This window comes from Metopolophium dirhodum, chromosome 8 (genome assembly GCF_019925205.1).
Source record: "Metopolophium dirhodum isolate CAU chromosome 8, ASM1992520v1, whole genome shotgun sequence".
Lineage (NCBI taxonomy): Eukaryota > Metazoa > Arthropoda > Insecta > Hemiptera > Aphididae > Metopolophium > Metopolophium dirhodum.
The window spans coordinates 25879173-25902397 of record NC_083567.1 but is presented as its reverse complement, the minus strand read 5'-3'; the positions used below and the strand labels follow the sequence as shown (position 1 = coordinate 25902397).

At 26.0% G+C, this 23225-nt stretch overlaps 2 protein-coding genes across 2 annotated transcripts; one reads left to right on the top strand and one right to left on the bottom strand.

Annotated features, from left to right (window-relative positions):
* Positions 1–1354: 1354 nt before the first annotated feature.
* LOC132950142 (oxysterol-binding protein 1) lies at positions 1355–22579 on the bottom strand. Its single transcript, XM_061021383.1, has 13 exons — positions 22118–22579; positions 12115–12320; positions 11671–11912; positions 9332–9491; positions 7236–7384; positions 7042–7173; positions 6764–6964; positions 6455–6700; positions 6247–6394; positions 5994–6163; positions 5765–5931; positions 5452–5681; positions 1355–3847 (listed from the first exon to the last, which is right to left on the bottom strand). Exons 1-13 carry the CDS (start codon positions 22276–22278, stop codon positions 3678–3680), a joined length of 2382 nt encoding a protein of 793 aa, XP_060877366.1. The 5' UTR covers positions 22279–22579; the 3' UTR covers positions 1355–3677.
* Positions 13597–16809, top strand: LOC132950144 (alpha-N-acetylgalactosaminidase-like). Its single transcript, XM_061021384.1, has 9 exons — positions 13597–13980; positions 14052–14226; positions 14679–14853; positions 14960–15054; positions 15275–15436; positions 15525–15722; positions 15885–16049; positions 16414–16489; positions 16590–16809. The coding sequence occupies exons 1-9, from the start codon at positions 13811–13813 to the stop codon at positions 16652–16654; spliced, it is 1281 nt and encodes a 426-aa protein (XP_060877367.1). The 5' UTR covers positions 13597–13810; the 3' UTR covers positions 16655–16809.
* Positions 22580–23225: the final 646 nt, after the last annotated feature.

Here is a 23225-nt window from a genome sequence, read left to right as displayed (position 1 = left end):
GACAAATTCTGCGTCCCACAATATTCTATCTAGCTTATGAATAATTGCTGCCTATAGAAAAGTCGGAAGCAAAACTGTTAAATATTGACAATATTATAAATCATTTTTTTTGAATGTGTTAACAATAGAAGAATATTGTTAAAATAAATAAGGTATATATTTAGTTACCTAGATTATTGTAAAAATAACTAATAGGTTAGGCAACCTACCTACCTGGTTTTAAACTGTTAGTAAACTTTATTCTTAAAGTTAATGGTTATTACTTATTATTTATATAGTGTTATATTATTAAACAAATTAACATACACCTAAGTGAACAATAGCAATCCCCACTGGACACCAGGTCTCATGGTTGAAACGGAAAAAAAAGGTAGAATTAGGATCAGATATGACTTAGGTACCTATTATTCACTATAGCAATAAAAAATACAATAGGAAGGTTCGACTATTTTTTTTTAAATATTGGATTATTCAATGTTTATTAGTAGGTAGGTACTTGCCTAATAACTGTGCAACAAATATTTTTGATTGTGGTATTTAAAAATTTGATGGTTAATTTAAAAAAAAATTATGTTAGGTACCTATTGGTAAGTTTTTTTACTTCAATGGAATATCTTAATAGGGCATTATGTACGCAAATCTGGGCTCAATTTTTTACTATTATGATGAATATTGAAAATATTGTATCAATAATTTTCAAGAAACACATTTCTAAATTATGATTTATCATTATTCTGTGCTGAGGACAGAAAAGTGGTCTATTTATTGTCCATCTAGGTACCAATATTTTTAAATTTAAACATGATTTTTTTTTTTTAATTTATTGTAAAGAAAACATTTATAATACAAGTAAAATGATGATTAATTGTTTTTAATAAATAAAAAGTGATTAAAGTTTATTATAAATTTAAATAATATTCATACCGAGTTGTGATGTCTTCTTCCTGGACTATCTGGGTGCCCTCCAACACACTATCCTTCCACACATGACCAGATATTCGGCGCTCACTCTAGCCTGGTTCATTAAAACTACTTCCTCAATCCCTATCATTAATTCAACATAATATTTCCACCATAACTAATGCATATTATCTGCTACTGGAGAACAACATAACGAGCCATTACAATGACAAATAAGCAATGCATGTATTCTGTCTTGTTTCAAAAATAAAAGTCCTAGAATGTAAAGGAGGTAATTTTTATAGCAATATAAACACATTAACAAATCTTGGCCATAGATCGAAAATTTTAGAAATTGAATTTGTTTTCTACTTGCTTGTGTAAAATTTTAGATGAGCTAGTAGGTAAAACGGTAATATTACTAAACCCATTTTAACAATAATTAAACAATACATCTTGCAATGATTTCATAGATATATTTCTCATAAATATATAATATATATTATATTATCATACCATACTATAGGTTCTTATTGAGTTATATAATAAATTGTAAACACAAATAAATAAAACAAAAAAAACTATAAGTATGTATTATTATCTTATATTAATATTAATAACATTTTTAAAACAAACTGTAATATAAACGAAATGGTATTCCCACACCCGTTTTTTTTGCTTAGATACTAACTCATTTGAACTAAAAAAAATGTATTTCTGTTGATCCGTACAATAATATTGTACATGCATAATAATTAAATTTACATTTTAGTGTTGACAAGGAGTAATGCAGATACACAAACATCAAAATATAATATATATCAAATAATACGTTGACATTTGTTTATAATACTGATAGCCTATGCTATGCTTATAGCATTTATTCTTGATTTTTATTCACAGCCCTTAAGTTTAATTAAATTAAATAAAACTGTTGACTAACTATTTACTATTACACAGGGTTACAAGAACATTATATGGTAACGTAGATTGACTAATTTAAACAAAATAAATTGTATATCAAGTTGTACGACTCACTAGAATATATATATTTAAACTGTGATAATTTTTTATGAATTTTACTTTGAAATTTAAACTAGTGTTTTTTAGGTTGAGTCCTTTCACAGATAGATTTTTATAAAATTAATATAAAAAAATTACAAAAAAAAAAAAGTTACTAAATAGTATATCACCAATAATAACATTGCGACATGTTTACATATTTTAAAAATAAAAATATTCAATAACTATTAATAACTAGATAAAATAGATGTAGTGAACAGTTGCATGCCGAATTTAAAATTTAAATTTAAACAAAAAGAATTATGAATTCTAGTCAGTTGTACAAGTTGTATGAATATTTCAACAAAACAAAACAAAAACAAAACATATATATATATATTATAGAGCTATACTTTACACATGCCAATTTAAGTATAACAAATAATATCTGAATAATATATTTTTATAACGAGAATATAGATGAATTAATAGTATGAAAATGAGAACTAGAGCCATTGCATAAGTACCCAATCTTTTTATGTATGTCTAACAAGATAAAATAAAATTATAAATATATGAGATTTTTAACAAAAATAACCTTTTGAATAGAAAAAAAAATACAAATACATCAATGGAATGCTATAAATTAAAAATACTTGTCAAATAAGATTATATTTTTTTTATCCCGGTCATTCTTTTTATCCTTATGCTTATAAACAGATTACCTAATAACTACAGTTGATTATTTTGCCACACATAAATATTAATTATATAATTTAAAGCTAAACAGTGATTTACACACATAACGTCTTTGTTGATGAATTATAAGACAAGTTATTGTCATTTTTAAAAACTTTTTTTATAAAAACAATTTTAAACAATATCTATTTAACTTCTTAGAACCTATATTGTTTTATGTTAGTGGAAACAATAACTTCAAAATAAAAGTATAGAAACATTAATAAATATGATAATTATTAAAAACTGATTGAGTTACAAAAAATAATTATTGTTATTTGTTATCACCTTTTAAAATAATTTATATCAATAATTTTTTTTAAATTTTTTCTTCAAAATATAAACATTTTTACTCAATTTTTTTTTTAATTGATAGTGTTGAAACTTATGTTTTAAGAATACAACTAACGCCAATTAATGTGCGAGTAGTATTCAATTAATTTTTTTACAAAACACATTAAAAATTGTATTTTAAATAAAGATTCATATTTTAAAAGTTTAATAATTTTCACAGATTTTGTCATTTCAATAATTTAAATATTACATTATTTTTAAAAGGAAATTTTTTAAATTAATAAATCAATCGTGCCATGATTGAATAGAACAAACAGAAATAATTGGAAATAAATTGACAATAAATAAATTAAAAATAATACAAGGACAACTTTGTTGTAAATAATTTAGGTAACAAAACATATAAAAGATTAAAAATATAATATGTAAGAACAAGAGGATAAAACAATGATTTGAAAATTTATAAATTAACTGAAATATTTCCTTAGGCTAATTTTGTCTACAAGATTAATGCAGTGCAATAGATTCAGAGTTCAAATTGTGGGGAAAATACTCAAAGTTAGAAGTCATAAAATAGTTAAGAGATAATATAAACATGAAAAGATTTCCGTGCATTTTGGAGTTTTTTGTATTATACTTAAATTCTGAGATACTTCTGTTCACAATAAATCTAAGGTTTCAACATAATATGGCCACATACAATGTTGCTTAAGCTTAAAAAATAAACAAATTATCACATGTATTTAAAATAAAGATGGACATCTACTCCAGTCTGCTTTTTGTTTGCACTCCCAATATTCATGCGTAAAAGTAAAACAAGGCTTTTTTGTCCATTTGCACACATCTCGCTTAAACCATAATGGTTTGATAGCACTGTTATCATTTTCTTGGACTGTCTCATCATCTTCTTCTTCTATAAAATAAAATTTTAAATATTATCTACTGATCCACTTGAAAAGGACGCCGCACCAGCTATTTAAGGGGTTTAAATATAAGCAATTAATCTTAAACATATTTAAAAAGTAGTTCCAAGTCAGATCAACAATAGTCGTTGCATAACAATTTAATTATATAGAAAAACGGTTTTGCATGATACAAACTTACAGCTACATTTACCTAATGTTTGCAGTACATAGAAAAGATTTTTATCTGTGTCAAAACTCAATAATTTAATAGACAAATAAAAAAAGGTGGGTAAGTGGATATTGCTCTGCTGTACAGTAGGTTACACCACTTGTAAAGTGGGTCACTGTAATGGATGGTGTTAAATTTGAATTCATTGATATAATATCATTGTATAAGAAAAAACGATTCTGAGTGAAAACGATCAGTCAGCCTATGATATTATTAAGTATATCTGATGATTTTATTGTAAATAAAGCAATTTATTTATAACCTATTTACGTGGAACTTTGTTTTCAATTTTCAATCCTTAGCTATAATAGTTGAACATTTTATATATTTTTAACTACAAAATAATTATTAAATTTTATCAAAATTTGAACTTGAAATGCTTATAAAAAGAAATTGTGTCTATGTATTTTTAATATTATTCCACTGCTATTGCAGCAATATATCAGGAGCCTTGCATTAAATTTTCACTCTTTTTTACCCAAAAAATAAAATTTTATTGATATTTATAGAAAAAAAAACTAAAAAAATTGAAAACTGACAATGTCCGTAAACAGCTCAAAAAGAGTCAAAATATTTTCAAAATTGTATAGTGTATCGAAAATGAAAATATAAACATTCAGTAAAATGTTCATGTATCTACAGTTATTCGTTTTTGAATAACAACAAAATAGCAAAATCGTTACATGAGAAATCGAGTGAATACCCAATATTGTGAAAATATAAACTTCAAACGCCCGTAAAAATTTAATTTGACTTTCTTGTGTACATTTTTTTATTTTTGATAAAGGTAGACAAACTTATGGATACTCTTGTATTACATTTTCAAATATTAATTTTAAAAAGAAAAATTTTTATGAATTCTCAATTCAAAATAATTTTCTAATTTTCGTGATTTTTCAATATTTTGTCAATTTTTAAACTTTAAATGCTTATAAAAAAAAACTGTGACTAATTTTTTATATTTTTCAAATGTCATTGTAACAATGTAGTAGAAGCCTTGTATTAAATTTTCTAGTATTTTTACTCAACAAATAAAATTTTATTGACATCCATAGACAAAAGACTAATAAAATTGGAAACTGAAAATGTTCCTCAACAGTTCATCAAAACAAATCAAAATATTTTGAAAATGTTATCGTGTATAGAAAATACCAGTATAAACAACCAGTGAAAATTTCATGTATATGTATGGGTAAAAATAGGTAAGGCTACAGTGTATTCTATCTCCATAAGTTTGTCTCTAACACAAATCCATTTTCATGGATAAATTATAGGTGATATGGTGTCCTCTTAGAATTTAGATAATTATTTACTAAGAACTAGTCAAGAATCTAATGCTTAGAAAATATTAAAAATATTCATCATAGAATTTAAATGTTATACCATTTTCATTGATTTGATTAGAATCTGCTACTCCAGCATTTGCTTTGCGATTTCTGACTCTCTGAAATTCCTCTAACCTCAATTTCTCAATATTAGCTTCATCCCAAAGACCAAACTCCATTAAACGTTGATCTGGCCGTAACCTTGAATCTGTTGGTGCTACACCTTCTTCAATTTCATTCAATTGGCTTGCTAATACAGTGAAATAGTAGTATTTTTCATTGTCAGATCTTCGTATAATCCAATAATAATAATGAAACAAAAATACATGACCATATAATTTACATATTTTTTTGCATTCTACAAAACTTACGGAGGTGCTTGTCTTTGCCAGGCCATAATATAATTTCCTGTTTGACATGTAGGACTCTCAATAGGACCTTCAAATTTGGTAACAGGCGCTATTTCAACTTTATTGTCCCACGTACCATTTATAACCCATTTAATTTCATTATCTTTATCCATAACATATCCTTTTACCTAAAATCAAAAATTTATATAAATTATAATACACATACTGATTTGTAACATTTTTAACGTACCTTTCTCTGCTGATCCCTAGTAAAATAACTATAGGGTATATAACTCAAGCGACATTTAGAACCATCTTTATGATTTGTTATTGTCATATCACCTGTTTGATCAACCCACAATTTTCCAACTATTATATTATGAACAGTAGTTGTGACTTTGGTCCAAGTATAATGATTCCCTATAAATAAAGAACACTCAGAAAATTAAAATCTATAAATAGTTCAAATTTAATTTTAAATAAATTAAATATTCACAACTAACCAGATGCTGGGAAATCAAGATGAGCAATACCATTAGGAATTGCTTGTAAGTATTTACCGCGGAATTTTGAGGACATTGAAAATTCTTGCCAACAAGACCATTCTTTACCCGAACAATACTGAGCCGAAATTGGAGGATGATGTGAAACCTATATTACAATTTTAAATTAAACAGTTATATATAATAAATTTACAAACAGCATTTTTACTTGTTCGTTAAATGCTTTCCAACCAAGGTCTGACATTCGATCACATTCATATGTTTCACCTAACAATGGATTAAAAGGTTTACTTGTCCGATTGACAGTTGTTGAATATGATGAAATCGTAAATGCAGCAACATATGCCATCTGCTCAAATGAATCCTTACATTGAGCTGCTGTATCTAGAATATTTGAATATTCAAAATCCTCAGTAATTCTTTGTAACATTGATAGAGGTTCAGAAAAATTGACCTGTAACAAAAATTGCAATAGGTAAAACTAAAAATTTGATCAAAAAAATTAACTAAATAATACCGGCATTGGTATTTTAGACAAATCTTTTCCAATGCAATTTTTCAAAATACTCCAAATGTGTAACGGGTGATTTGGCTTGTCAGTCACTCTACACCTTCGTTTGTCTTTTTGTTTTAAAGGGTGTTTAATCACATCCTCTAGCATTTTTTTTGCATGTTCAGAAAGTTGAGGGAACATTCTAGAAGATTTATTATTTTCATCCTAAAAATAATTTATAATAACAATAATATAATTTTCGATTTATAGAATAATATTGATAATATAATATATAAACATACACGATCAGTATTTAAGCCAGTTGATGAACAAATTGCAGCTGTTAATATAGCTGATGACTCAGCAGGATCGTCAATATCACTACTAGATCCACCACTACAATCTAGTTCTTCATTCACCAATTTTTCAAGTACCTTAAATAATTTTTATTTTAGTTAATAACAATTTTAAATTTTAATAAGTTCTACAGAAATACCTGTGAGCTTGAAAGAGATTTGTGTTGGATAATATTTTGAGTCTGACAGTTAACTAGATAATTATTTGTGGTTACATCAAAGGAATCACCACCTTGAGCATCAAAAAATTCACAACTGTCTGAAGCATCATCTTCGTCGGTAGAATCACCTAATAAAATATGAAACTTTACAATAACACAGTATTCAAATATTAAATGAGAAAATGATTACTACAATAGATAATACTATTACATGATAAATACAATACAATAAATATAATTATACATCACTGTAATGTTATTGTATATTCAAGTGTATAAATCAAAAAATATATATAAAATATATGATTAACACTAATCTAATCAATATAATTATAATAAAAAATCATACAAATTAAATATAGTTGAATAGCAAGAGAAGTCGACAAAAAATCAAGTAAATTTATAAGTTTAAAAATATATAGGTAGGTCAAGTAAAAATAAAGCTATCATAAGCTTAACATATATTAATATAAAAATTGTATGTATAGGTTTACCATATAAATATTTAAGAATAATATAATTACATAGATTTAAGTTGAAAATATAAAAATATTATGGTATCTACAATTAATATTATGTTATATTTTTTATAATTGATCATAAGGTTATCTCTTATCACAAGGCACAAAAAATGAAACATAGTATGCAAATATAACCTTTGAATCATTATTATAAACAAATAAAATAATATTAATAATAAATTAATAAGTATATAGTATAACAAGATATTGTTAAAAAATATTCAAGGCAAAAATAATTAATGAACTTAGTGAAATGTTTGTCTTTTGTTACATCCTAGAAAATCAAAAAGAGCACTTGTGTATATAAAGGTAATTTTATCTCATGTATTAGAACTTAGCAGATATTAATGTAACATACATAATTAGTATTTATACATAATATTATAAATTATATTATTACAGGTACAGAATACTTTTTTGTATTGAATCAGTGATAACATAATGAATAATGATTATTGATTATAAATCATAACATCTTATTGGTACAACATGGGTAATATAAATGCTTTATATTTTAAATAATTCCAATATTTTAAAAGTTTATTTTTATTATACTGTAATAAATAATTTTAGTAAAAGTATTTAAAATTAGTTAAAAGTATGTCTCTCTTATTCGCTTAATCTAAAAATTAATATGGAATCATTAATATTTTATTCTAAATGGTAACAACAATTTAATTTAAGGTTTGAATTGTGAATAATTTTTAATAACTTTATAATTAAAAAATAAATAATGTTATCAACATTCTAATAATATAATGATAATAATAATAATAATAATGATAATAACTATTAATTATATTATGTCATCAATAATTATCTATTATCTACCTATTATATTATATTATATATCTAATTTTACGTAAAAATTTGTGTTGAATTTCCAAACATACAAAAATATTGAATGTTTGATTATGTTGATTTTACAATTTTAAACAGATAATAATATTTTATTGATAGCTGATTGTGGTTGATGTTATAAAAATAAATTTTAACATTGAAAATATAGTATTAAAATTTAAAACTTAGATTTCCTGTTTAAGTTCTAATTGTGTACAAAAAAAATATATATATAGGAACAAAATCAAACTGGTAAAAGGCTATTTTATTTTTAAATGATGATTCAGTGACCATTATAATTATTTGACTATAATGTATTAACAGATTATTATACAATTATAAATTATATTATTATTAATTTAAATAGATATTAAAATAATATTTTGCATTTTAATTTAATCTATATTTGTTATGTATAAAAGACACAAATTAGTAAATAAAAAACCAAGTAAAATATTAACAACAAATAAAATAGTAAATTAAAAAAAAAATGTTATCAGGTCTTCAATTTACTCATGCAAGTTAATAGTTATTGGTTTATAAACATAAGATAATATTAGTTTATATAATCACATAAAGGTTTAAATGATTATTTAATTCAAATTTTACCATAACCAAATCCAATACTAAAATGTATCTATCTGTAAATAGATACCTATGTATAAGATAAAATATCTTTGTTTGTACAAGTAAATATTATTGATACTTAATTACCTTGTTTGTCATTATTAGCTACATGCTCCAATACGGTCTGTTCTCTAGCAATTTGATCTACCATTTCTACCAACTGTATACGCTGTCGCCGTTCATTATACAACATCTTTTGCCATTTATTACCCTGACTTTGAGCCAAATCTAAATATTCTGAACAATTCTAAAATACATAATATATTTTTAAATTACTTTATGAATCTATAGGCATCTTTTTACAGCAATAATTATAAATATTTTCAAATAAATTATAATGATTATGAACAAATTATATTTTACATACAAGATGACCTTCATGATGATTTATCACTAACTTTAAAAATATTATAAATACATTTTAATTCATACAATTTCACTTTGGAAATTTGATTCAACATTCAACTAATAATGTAGTTTTTTTTTGTAATTCAGATAGAAATATTTACGAGACTTGAAATTTCACTAAATATTTATGTTAACTTTTTTTATAATATAATATAATATATTTTCAAAATATTAAGCCTAATTTTATATTATTATTATACATTTTAAATGTCTGTTTTTAGTTTTTATTTGATTTATATTTATTTAATTTTTGTCTCTGGATCAAAAAGCTTGAAAATATAATACAAGGTTCTTCATACGTTTTTATGGAAATTAATAATGCGTGGGCACAATATTTTTTATATTTTAATGTGCTTAATGTTTTTTTTGTTCAATTCAAAAAATATAAATTACAGGAACTTGAAATTTTTTGTCGTTACATATTATATATTATTGTTTTCTACATATAATGCAATTTTCAAAATATTTAGTAAATTATAAAATATGTATAACATAAACTTATTTGCACCATCCTATGGAATGACTTATAAGTTAAATGTAAAATTGTTGTTAAAAATAAGTTAAATCTAGAAAATTAAGAAAATACTAATAACATAACATGAAGTATCCTTAAAAATAAATGCTGAACCACCTAACTCCTTCACTCAGAATTGTTTTATAATTTAATTTAAATTTAACACATCCATTATAGTGACCAACTCAATAACAAAGTATACTTGAAACCAACAAATCAATAAAAGGAGTTCCACAATTTGTTTTCAGTTACTAATACAACTTATCACTTAAAAGTAGGAATGCGTTCTCATAATCTTCTAACTCCCTGAACTATAAGAAATTAATATAGTTAAAATAGTTTGAAGATAATCAAAATGTTCAAGTATGACTGCAGATTAAATTAATATTTTATTTTAGGTTAGGTATTAAACACTGTATTATTACTATTATATTTTAAACTTTGTTATGGTTAAATTTTTATAAGTTGACAAAGTTTGGAAAAAAATTTAAACAAGATTCAAATTTAAGTTTAAAGTAGTTTAACAGTTTAAGAAAAAAATAAGTTTGTTTATAAGAACTTAATTTTAACACATCTTTACTTAGGTTCAAATGTCAAAAGTATTGATTCACAATTGTTTTGAACAAACAAAACAACAAAGAAATAAACAAATAATAACCTTAACATTTCAATTACTATAAACCTTATTTTAAAAGATTGTAAATATACTAAATCAAGAAATAAAATTAAAACAAAAGTTTCTAATTTATAATAAAAAAAACCCAAGTTTATAATATTTTTAAGAAATAGAAACTTTATCCTATATTATTATTTACTAATAATTAGTAGTTAGAATATTAAACTATATATATAAAATAATTTCAGCAAGGCGATGAATCCTTTTAAGATATCTTGGATCAAGGCATTAGCTGGAACAAATTTTTGAAAGGGGTTTAAAACCAATAAAACCAATTATATTTAGACAAATTTCAGTATTACATATTTTAGTAAGCTGCAATATCCGAATTTGTGTAAAAAAAAAAACAATACGGGTCAGTTTTAAATGAGTTATTGTCATCTGTCGATAAAATATCGTTGGTGACATATTTATTAAACATAGCAAAATAAAGGCCAACAAAGTTTCTATATGTATGATTATAAATTTATATAATTATATATAATATAATGTGTAAGAGGTATTAGTGTTAATATAGGCATCCGCGTAATATGGGCATAATAGTCTGGTCCCAATTTCAATGTATACTAACTAACTAATATCGGTTTACATGGGCAACCACTTAATGTAGGCAAATGAGTTTGTCCCAACGTTTCCACATTAAGCGGAATCCACTGTGTACAGTTATCATATTATTAGGGAAACACGGAAAATTATTATAGTTAATTTAGTTTCATGAATAAGTTTTTTTTTGGGGGGGGGAGCCCCCAAACCTCCCCTCCTTTATTTTACAATTATTGTATACAAGATAACAATGAACTACTGATCTGATCATACTTGAATACTTACAGTTACCATGCCAACTGACGCAATACGTATCAAATTTGCACGTTCCATCCATGCTTTTATTTTTGTAGAGACATCAGGAGGTATGTCTATGGTTTCTAGTTCAGTTAAGCACCGTTGGAGAGCTTTGCTATGTTTAGATATAATTTCGCTTTGTGATCTGAGTTCAGATAATTTGGTATTTAACGATGACACTACGGATGAAACTTCTAAATTTGCACTCAATTCTTTTTCCTTGCTTCTATCTAAAAATAGTTATACATAAATATATTTCATGAGCAATTCAAATATATCATTATATTACTTTAAATAAATTATAAGAAAATGCAAGATTATAAAGTTAATTAGTTAATTATTCTACATAGAAGTTAGTTAGTTGAGTTTGTTTAACTATTTTAAAAAAAATTATCAATTAAAAATATATTTTAATATCTTAACTACATTTACCAGTATTTGTATGTCCAATTTCACGAGCCTTGGCCAACTCTAATTCAGTTACCCATCTTTGCCGTTCTACTTCACTAGTGGCACGGAGGTGAAAAGTTTGAGTGCCACCATTAGATATAACGATTGTGCATGAATCTTCAGTATGTATTGTAGCCCCATTCAAACTAATTGTACCACGGCATAATTGTGATATTTCAGCTTGAGTTCTGAAATAGGAATAGTTATTATAAAAAAAAAATATATATATATATATATATATAATATGTATAGGTAGTTATAAAAGACAATTGTTTCTCATCCTAAGATAACACAAAGTAAATACTAATATGTAATACTATACATATATACCGCACTAAGAGCACACATATTTATGAACAATGGACTCACATAAATAATTTATAAAACATTAGTATTCAATCAAGTAATCTTCAATAATATTTTAAAATACATAAAATACCTAGCATTAATTTTAAGATTTTTGTGAAAAATAATAAATAAATACATAGTCATTTTTAGAAAATAACAATATAATTTTGCTATTATATAAAAAATTATAATTATTGTTTTTTTAATAATTAAGTGCTTACAAAATATATATATTACACATAAAATTTAAGTTAAAAACACATTAAACACAAATTCTAATATTTTTATTGAAAAAACAACAAAAATATGTTTACTGTAATGAGAAAATTAACTCTCAAGGTCGTATAAAATGTTGGTACATTGTTAAAATAGTTAAGGATATATAAATATGATTCAGAACAACAGAATAAACTTAAAAATTTGAAAGCTCTGACATTTTATTTAAACGTGCCAACATATAGTATTATGATAAATTAAATATATATATATATATATATAATCTAATGTGAGCCCTGAATAAAACAGAGGCTAACATCACGATTCAGCAACAATGTTGGCTGTAGAAGCAAAGATTTTATGAGATTTCTTCAGGATAGTTGATTTTTTTTAAATCTATAGAATGTATGTTTCCTGCCTGAAATAAGACATTTGATCTCCTTCCCCCCCCCCAACTAAATTACTTTTACTATTCATATAAATAACACATAGTTTACAACTAAAAACCAAAGGTAGACCTAAAGGTAGGTAAAGTTAATCTTCTAGAAGTATTATTTTTATCCAATTTTTCTAGATGCTTTAAAATGTAGGTACAAAATAATAACTATATATAAAAACCATTAGGTTGTACACTAATACAATTAACATTGATTATATATTTAAGAGTAATGATTTGTAATTGTCTGACTAAAAATGTAAAAAGCAGGTGAAGAAATAGTGTTAATTGTTAATGAAGAGAATATTCATTAGTTTTGTTTTAACATTCATAGCTAGTGTAACCATGATAACACTCAGCAATCAACACAAAATATGATTCATTATCTGTGCATTCATAAGGTTATCTGATATATTAGATATATATATATTAGACTAAAAACCATGAATATTATATAGTAAATGTTCATACAAAAAACACTGCCAGTTAAAAGTGAGGTTCTTGGCATGAACAATTTAAACAATAACAGTTTAATATAACACATTTTTAAATAACAATGTTAAATTAATTAAAAAAGTTTATTTTATTATACAGTTTAATTTTTTTTTGATTATTTATATCATTATTAATACAACTATTAGATCAATTAAATACTTGCAGTTATTATTCTGATTAAAAATGTTGTCATATATGACTAAAATTAGAGTATGGTTGTGTGTACTAGTTGCCTGCAAAATTACATTGGCACTTAATAATGGATTAGCTTTAACGCCACCAATGGGTTGGCTTGCTTGGCAACGATTCAGGTGTACTATAGATTGTGATACTTTTCCAGACGAATGTGTCAGGTAAAATTAAAATACAAATTTACAGTTAAAACTAAAACACACAATCATTATGAAAAACATTTCTTGAATAGTGAACAATTATTTATGACTACAGCTGATTTGTTAGTAAGTGAAGGCTATGATAAAGTTGGATACAAATATGTTGTAATTGATGATTGTTGGATGACGCACAATCGAACAGCAGATGGAAAATTACAAGCTGATGAAAAACGATTTCCACATGGGATTAAAGCTCTTGCTGATTATGTAAGTAAATAAGCTAATAGTGGTACCATAGAAACTTTAAAAACGGAATGTTATAATATTATTAATTGATAGTGGATTTTTAGTAGGTATATTCAGATTATTTATAATTAATTAAATAATATATTTATCATATAATACCTTACTACCTATTATGCATCTTTATAAATTAGAACCAAAATATTTTTTAAATACCTACTTTTCTTAATTAATTACTATTTATTAAGTTGCTATTTTTAGTATGTATTTAATATTTGAAAATAATAAAATTAATCCCGCATAACAAAAAAAAAATATAAAATATACTTGAGATATAAGGTATTATTTATTATTAGCTATTAAACGAGTAAATTTAAAATAACAAATATATTAATTAATGTGAAAAAAAAATATTCCTTCCACAAATACAAATGTATACAAATGTAATTAGTTATAGATAATTTCAATATTTTTAGGTCCATTCAAAAGGGTTAAAATTTGGAATTTATGAAAGTGTTGGAACAAAATCTTGTGAAGGATATGCTGGTATTAAAGGTTATGAAAAAATTGATGCTCAGACATTTGCAGAATGGGGAGTTGATTATGTGAAACTAGATGGATGCTACACAGATGAACGAAATATGGACACAAGTAATTTTATGCTTTAATTAAATCATTTAAATCTATAATAATAATTACAGATTTAATTACTTACATAAAAAACAAATCTAATTCATAAACCTAATAATTTTAATAGATTTTCCACAGTTTGGAAAATATTTGAATGAAACAGGAAGACCGATGATTTACTCTTGTTGTTGGCCATTTTATCAAGAAGGTAAAGGAATGCAGGTATGTGCAGTTAAATCATTTTCAAATAAAAAATAAATAAATTTTACTTACATATTATGTACAATGTTAACTATTAATAAGTGCATGAACCACATTATTCGTTTTTACCAGTTCTAGATGGACCATTAAACAGGTGAACACCAGGTTCTGATACCGGATGAAACAGATGGTATGGCTGACACTTAATGTTAAATTTATTACTTTATTTTTGTCAAAATAGGTTAACTATACACTAGTATCTCAATCCTGTAATTTATGGAGAAACTATGGGGATATACAAGAATCGTATGCTTCTTTATTTGATGTACTTGATAATTTTGCGGTGAAACAAGATATTTGGGCTCAATATGCAGGTCCAGGACAATGGAATGACCCAGATATGGTAAGATTTATAGATACTTATACATTTTAAAACAGTTTGTCTTAAAATTTTAAGCAATAAAAATATTAATACAGAATTTTTTTTTAAGTTATTGATTGGAAATTTTGCATTAAGTCACGAGCAAAGCCAAACACAAATGGCTCTATGGGCTATATTAGCTGCACCTTTATTTATGTCAAACAAATTGTCTACTGTCCAACCAAATTTCAAGAAAATACTACAAAATATTGAAGTAATTGGAGTAAATCAAGATAAACTTGGGATACAAGGCAAAAGGATCTATAAGGTTGCATATAATTTTACATATTTATAAATGTTGAAATGTACAAAATATCAAAACCATTAAATTAAGAAATAAAAATATTTAACACTTTAACACAAAAAAATATTTTTAAGATTAATTTCATATTAATAAAACTACATATTACATCAATTAAAAATTTTTCAGGACCAAGGAATTGAGATATGGACAAAACCAGTCGAACCAAAAGAGATAAAACACTATTCGTATGCAATTGCTTTTGTTAGTCGTCGGACAATGGGAACGCCATTTTCATACAATATTACATTAAATAATTTAGGATTAAATAACCCAAATGGATACAAAATTAAGGTATACCTAATGATTTATTTAGTATAATAATCCATAAATACATACCTTGGTACATACAAAACAAACACTAACAATTTATAAAAGACAAAGTAAAAGACCCTTCATACTTAAAAAAAATTATTATTGACTTTCTATTATTATGGGTTAAAAACCAGTTTTATTTTTTGATCATGTTACCTAACTAAAATATTTAAGCCCCTATTTCCAATCACAAAATAATGTTCACAGAAGCAGAAGAAACATTTGAAATTAATTATTAGTATTTAGGTATAATATGCAAAATAATAATTTTATACAATTATAATCTAACAATTAATAATTAATTTTTTTTTCATTGTTTTATGTACCTTCCACAACTCATAAGAATTTATTTGACGATAATACTACAGTAAAGGTTTTAAAACCAAATTCACTGCTCAAAGTTAAAGTAAACCCATCAGGTAAATCAACTAGATTATTATTTTGAACAAAAATAATAAATATTTAAATTAAATATAAATTATTGTTTCTATAATTTTTATTAACTTATTATTTTTTCAGGGGTGGTCTTAATAAGAGCTAATATTATTTCAAAATATGATTACATACATGGTCCATACTTTTGATGACTTCTTCATATCAGGTATATGAATACCTGTACTGGAACAGTGTACATTATAGATATGAGTTAAATAGTTAGTAAAATAATCAATATTACCTACTAGTAAGTAATTAGAAAATCTAAAAATTGGAAAAATTGAATAAATATTTTTGAACACAAAAAGAACTATTATTTTTTAATTTATAGACTTTTTATACCTATATTAAGCTAAACATTTTGCAATAAAAATTTAAATGAATGACCAAAATTGGTAGCGCATAATTTTCAGGAAAGCTTTTGTGGTGGGAACTAATATTAACTGAAAATCACTTCTTAGTTAAACTAAATTCTGGAAATTATATTTTAGAGGACAATTATGTTTAGGAATTTATAATTGATGAAAATGTTAATCAGGAAAATAATACACAAGAATTCAAAATCAAGAAACTTACAAGTTATAACAAAAGAAAATATTACATGGTAAAATAAAAACCAGGAAAATATTACCCAAGAAAACAATATACAAGAATTTAAATATTAGGAAATATTTACGCAGGAAAGTAATGTTCAGGAATAATGTAAAATATTTTCACGGTTTTGAAATTCCTGTGTATTATTTTAAAAATTGTATTTTCCTGATTTTTGATTTCTTATGAATTATTGGGTACCTATTCACTCGTATTATTTTCCTATATTTTACTATTTTGTTTTTGTCAGTCCTCTATATCTAAATAACTTTCCTGGATTTTATGCTCCTCATCAAAATTTCCAATTTGAGACTCAACATAAATCATTTTTGGATAACATAAATTATTATGTCTTTTTCTCAATGACTCTAGATAGTTGTATGGTTTTTAGTTGTAGCCTGTAGATAGTAGGTACTCTACTTTAAACACTATGCCTACAATCTACACACTAACATATTATCTGAGCGCACGGCAGTGCGCTAGGCCAAGTTACAGCAATGCCAGTGTATCTTTACACGAACCAATTCGCCCTTTTTTTCTAACCCATATATCTCTATTTCCTCTTATTTATTTATTTATTAGAATTAAACGGGCGAGCCCAGTTACAATATACATGTGAACAAAAATGAAAAAATGTTACATATATAAACTAGATAAGGGTTGTTGTATACAATAAGTTGATTAATTAAATTACTAAGATATAAATTAAAAAGAACAATAGAATTACAAAAAAACATATCAATGTTGAAATCATTCACATACTGCATAGATCTAATTAAAGGAGATTAACTTTATCTTAAGATAAACTTTTGAAATTTAAAACACAAATCAACCTCTAGTAGCTTAGGACGCTGTAATATTGTGCCATTTCAAAATGGTAGGATTTCAAAACTTGCAATATTGTTACTGACTCACTCACTGACTGATCATCAAAATTATAAGACACTTCCCGCATAGGTAGAAACGTGAAATTTGGCAAAAAGTAGATTTTACAGTGTAACTAAAGGAAAAAATCTAAAAATTGAATTTTTTTCAAAATGAATGCCTCTCCAGAGTGTGTATTTCTAAACGTATGAAGTGGCGCGCTTAGCACGCATAAACGTTTACTTTCAAGCGTATGTGGCCCTCTCCAGAGTGATGAGCCTCCAGGGAGTTCACTTAATTAATTTTGATCCCTGTCAGGTGAAAGCCAAGAATAGTGCCATTGTTTAATATAACCGTCTAAGAACTTTGTATAGGCCAGACTTAACAGACATTCCATCTAAAAAGTCTCGACGACGAAAAATAAAAGACCATACTTGGGTATCTTTGCCTGGTATTGACAACGCTCAAGAGTCCAATTTCTCAGCTCCTCAACAGAAACCCAAACGGTCTTACAAGAGATTTCTACGACGTATAAAAAAATAAATAAAAAATAAAAAATTAATAAATAATAACAACAAGTCGTCCACGACGCTGAAGCCCGAAAAAATAAATGATATCCCCAACAAAAACATAACAGTGAAAAAAGGCCAAGTTCCAAACTCCCTCCCAAAAAAGTCGGCCTATCAAAGTAGTGAAATCTACATTGTGGCCAAGTCTGCTATTTTTTAATTCATAACCTCAATGCACTCCTACATTAAAGAGCAACACTTCTCTTTTATTTGTATTGTTTAACACTTGGTCAGTTTCTGAATGAGGAATAAAACATCATTATCGAATGTGCTCACTTATGACTTACGAGGGTGATGGGGAGAAGAAGATTCAGAAAAAAGTAAAAGGCTTTGAATTCTTCTCAAAAAACACAGCAAAGTAGTGGTATCTACATTGCGGCCAAGTCTAGTTTATTCCTCATTCAGAAACTGACCAAGTGTTAAACAATACAAATAAAAGAGAAGTGTTGCTCTTTAATATAGGAGTGCATTGAGGTTATGAATTAAAAAATAGCAGACTTGGCCACAATGTAGATTTCACTACTTTGATAGGCTGACTTTTTTGGGAGGGAGTTTGGAACTTGGCCTTTTTTCACTGTTATGTTTTTGTTGGGGATATAGGATTACAATTTATAACATAGACACAACTTTCAAGTTTGGTTTTCCAAAAAAAATTTTAGGTTCTGTATTTATTTTGTTAACTCATACTGGTAGAATATTAGTAACCTTAGTCGAGACCTTAGTAGTACATTCCATTAATAAAATTCTATAGGTATTTTATGTAATATCTTGAGTCTTTTTTAGGATCATTTTCTAGATTATGAGCTGAGCATAGCTTTTTTGTCTGTCAAAAAGGTATGATTTGTTTTTAAAACAATTTTAAGTTCTAGTTTTAACAAAATTGAATGTCTGTACAACAATTTTAGTAATCATGTTGAAATTTAAAAATTATTAATTATAAAGACATTAAAATTTTCATTTTTCTTCATAGTACATTTTATATTATTACTTACAACTTCACGTAACATTTTCAAAATTATTAGACCTATTTTAAATTATTCAATAGTACTTATATCATACAACTTATCATCCCCATTCTACTGTACCTACGTCCGCATTTACCCTTGTATTTACTTATAAGTTAATAACAATAATAATATATGATAAAATAATGTAACAATTATTAAATTATATTTATGATTATTTTGGCAAAAGTTAGTTCAACATACTATATTACTAATAAATTATAAAATATCCTTAAAAATAAGAGGTAACACAGAATCGATTTCATATACAATGATATATAACACCTCGTATAACACTGAATTCAAATTTAACACATTTATTACAGTATCCTATTCTTCGACAACAAAGCACTCTTGAAACCTATTATACAGCAGAACAACTTCTCAGGCTTTAATATTCTACTTTATAACTGAGTCCATAGTTGTTTCTTAATTCAAAAGTTCCTCACCATGTATAGAAATTAGAAATAGAATAATTAATTATAAATTACCTAACTATCTATAAGTATTTGGTATTAATGGTTAATACTCTACTCTAAGTTTCTGAAAATGTTAGATATTAGCTACATTTTTTAAAGCAGATATTAAATTTCTTAATTTATTTGTTCCTAATATGGTTATTAGATTTTAAATGATGACATATTTTCCTTATGTAAATATTTATAGATTTAAATATTATTTTTAATGTTTGACACTATACATATAATTATATTACCTATATTTTGAATTTAACACATTATGCACCAAAATTTTCTACTTCTTTGAATGTTTAAAGTGTTAACTATAGAAGAACAGCAATTATAAAAACTATTTACTACATAGACTTTATTTACTTATTTTAATATTATGAACGTGGAACTGAACAAATTCGTATTTATACTAAAAGAACGAGGAATTGAACATATTCCTACATAAAAGGAAAATTAACAACACTGCTATAGGGCATGTCTAAAATAAAACTATAATAGGTACTGCAGGAACACATTATTCTAATATCATACAATTCATACCTATTGTATTTTAAATATTTACCTCTAATAATTATTCATTCATAACAATGCTTTGAAATTAAATAATTGTTTTTACTTAACAAAAGTATATAAATAAGGTACCAACCCAATTTCCTGTAAATTTCCAACCAGTCAAAAATATAGACAAATATAAACATTTTTTTTAGAATATATAGGTACCTACCATAAAAATGTTAACTTGTAATAATACAATGATTGATAAAATGTAAGTTTTATTACTACCAATGTTTACTAAGTAGGTACATAATATACCTACGTCATACATATGACATATCATAAACATGGACTCTACTAGAATAAAATATAGGTAGTTATTATATCAATTAGCATGAACTTGGGTATAATATATCAGTTGTATATGCCACTTGAAATTGTATGTGCAATATTAAATATATAAGGTATGAAAATTACATTTGACATCCAATGGTATTATAACAAAAAACCTAGGTACTATAAAATGATTGAATGATAATTTGTAACTTATTAATTAACAAAGTGACAAACCTAAGATGTTTTATAATTTATAAGATAATAGTTTATTACCTATAGCATAGGTATAAGTAGGTATATTTGTGTTTAATGGTTGAACTAAAACATTAATTGTTTATAAAATGTTACTATTTAATTATATTTTTATTTCTACAAGATTTTGTTTAATACATACCTACTAAATAATTTCATTATTTAATAAGTAGGTCAATATTAATTTTTGGCTATTTTTTAATAATAAATCTAGTATTTAGATATTAATTCCTACAAAAATTGTAATTGAACTAAATATAATGTTGAATACAATTACAATATGAAGTAATTTGTTAATCTTCTTTATAAAAGTTATTAAAACTTTAAATATGTTTTGGATTGTTAAGATATATTTTGAGTCATTAATTTGAAATTGATTAAGTTAGGAGAGACTTCTACTTATTGTATTTGTGTATAGTTTACTTAGGTAGGTACCTAAATTGTACATTTTACATGCCATGGTCTAGATCTGCAATGTAGGTACCCTACTTCAACAAATATATTGATACATGTAAGGTAGTTATTGTAATTCATTTTTTCAAGATCTTTGAATAAAATAAAAAACTACCTATTAAGATAAATTTAATTAAGGCTAAGGGTTGAAAAGTCTTTAACTCTTAAATAACAGAAGAGGGATCAACATTTTAATTAGTAGTAATTTAAATAGCTGGGGAGTACCCATGTACAAAGCCACGTAGGAATATACGGTTGTGTGAAATTTGAATGTAACTCAATACAACTGTCAAGTGTAAACTGATCAAAAAAAAGGCAATCTGATACTGACTTTTGTAATAAAGTGATGATGAAATAATGAAATAATGTCAGGCCAAAGTATTGAACACCTTCAAAGACATAAAAGAGATACCTATACCAGAGATGTATATCAATCTAATAGCAAAAAGATAATCAGAAATATCAGTCTAGGTATAACGTGTCTAACATGAAACAACGATGATCAATCCGATCACAGTGAGATACCATACTGAAGGGCACACAGCCACAATCGTAACATACCTAGTTGTGAAATTTACCTGTAGTAGGATAGTACACCGTTGGACAGGACGAACCACCGTTTCTGGTAGCCTTTAATATAATTTGTCCACTTAAACAGCCATCCTTTCATATCCTCGTCGACAATCGACAGCGGGGGCGGGGGCGGCGGCGTCGAGCTTTTCGAGTCTGATGCGGCCATCGCTAGGAGGCTCGACTACTACCAATAAAAATTATGGCAGAAGCGGTGGTAACGGCCGTGGTCGTCCGACATTTCTCTACTTTCAACCAGCAAACTACATGCACACAAGTGAAACAGGAACGAGTACGAACACCACGAACGGGATCGGCAGCGACACGTACAGATATACACCTTTCGTAATAATATTAATAATAAATAATATTTTCAGTTTTCGCTAAAAGATAATTGTTAACCCTTTGCCCCGTACCCACCCCGTCTACCGTCGCATCAGTTGACGATAACGAACGAACAGCTGACAGTGCGACAACGACGACAACACTCGGAAATCGGAATCGTCGAAGTGCCGAACTGAGCACTGCAGCAGCTGCAGCAGCTGCTAGCTAGGTCCGGCATCAGTGCGACAGTGCGGCCAACGGTCTTATCTGTAAACGTCGCTCGCTAAGAGAATCCATGATTGCATGATTTAAGACACAGTTCACAGATTTCATTATAGTGTAGACGTGTATTAGGTATAGGAGTCTGATAATAATAAATAACTATCTTAAGTCGTGAGAGAATCTAATACTATAAAATATATTGTAATATCGTATTTTATTTTTATATTTTTAGTCCACGATTAAATTAGTAGGTATATCTAGTTAAAGTCCGTGGTTTCCGTGAACGATTGACAAAATATGACAGTATGAATATTTATTATCTTCACGACTCCTTTTTTAAGCATAAAAAAACTACATAAACAAGTTATCGAAATACCGTAAACTGGTGAATTTTCTATTATATCTATTTTCGGCAGCCGATAAAATGCATTGTTTTGCCGATAGCGTTTAGGCCGTGTTCGTTTTTATAGGTCACCGTCAAAAAGCTAATAGCCTATTAGCTTACATAGTATGTACAAATTTTTTTATCAGACTTGGGCTGCAATTTTATTTAAGATGCCCCCCCCCCCC

Excerpts from the sequence above, each read along its gene's own strand:
- LOC132950142 (XM_061021383.1), bottom strand. The coding sequence starts at position 22,278 with ATGGCCGCATCAGACTCGAAAAGCTCGACGCCGCCGCCCCCGCCCCCG. Across the intron at positions 11,913-12,114 it reads AATTGGACATACAAATACTG|ATAGAAGCAAGGAAAAAGAA; the intron begins GTAAATGTAGTT and ends AACTATTTTTAG. Across the intron at positions 3,848-5,451 it reads TAATCAAATCAATGAAAATG|AAGAAGAAGATGATGAGACA; the intron begins GTATAACATTTA and ends TTTATTTTATAG.
- LOC132950144 (XM_061021384.1), top strand. The coding sequence starts at position 13,811 with ATGTTGTCATATATGACTAAAATTAGAGTATGGTTGTGTGTACTAGTT. Across the intron at positions 14,227-14,678 it reads TTAAAGCTCTTGCTGATTAT|GTCCATTCAAAAGGGTTAAA; the intron begins GTAAGTAAATAA and ends CAATATTTTTAG. Across the intron at positions 16,490-16,589 it reads AGTTAAAGTAAACCCATCAG|GGGTGGTCTTAATAAGAGCT; the intron begins GTAAATCAACTA and ends TTATTTTTTCAG.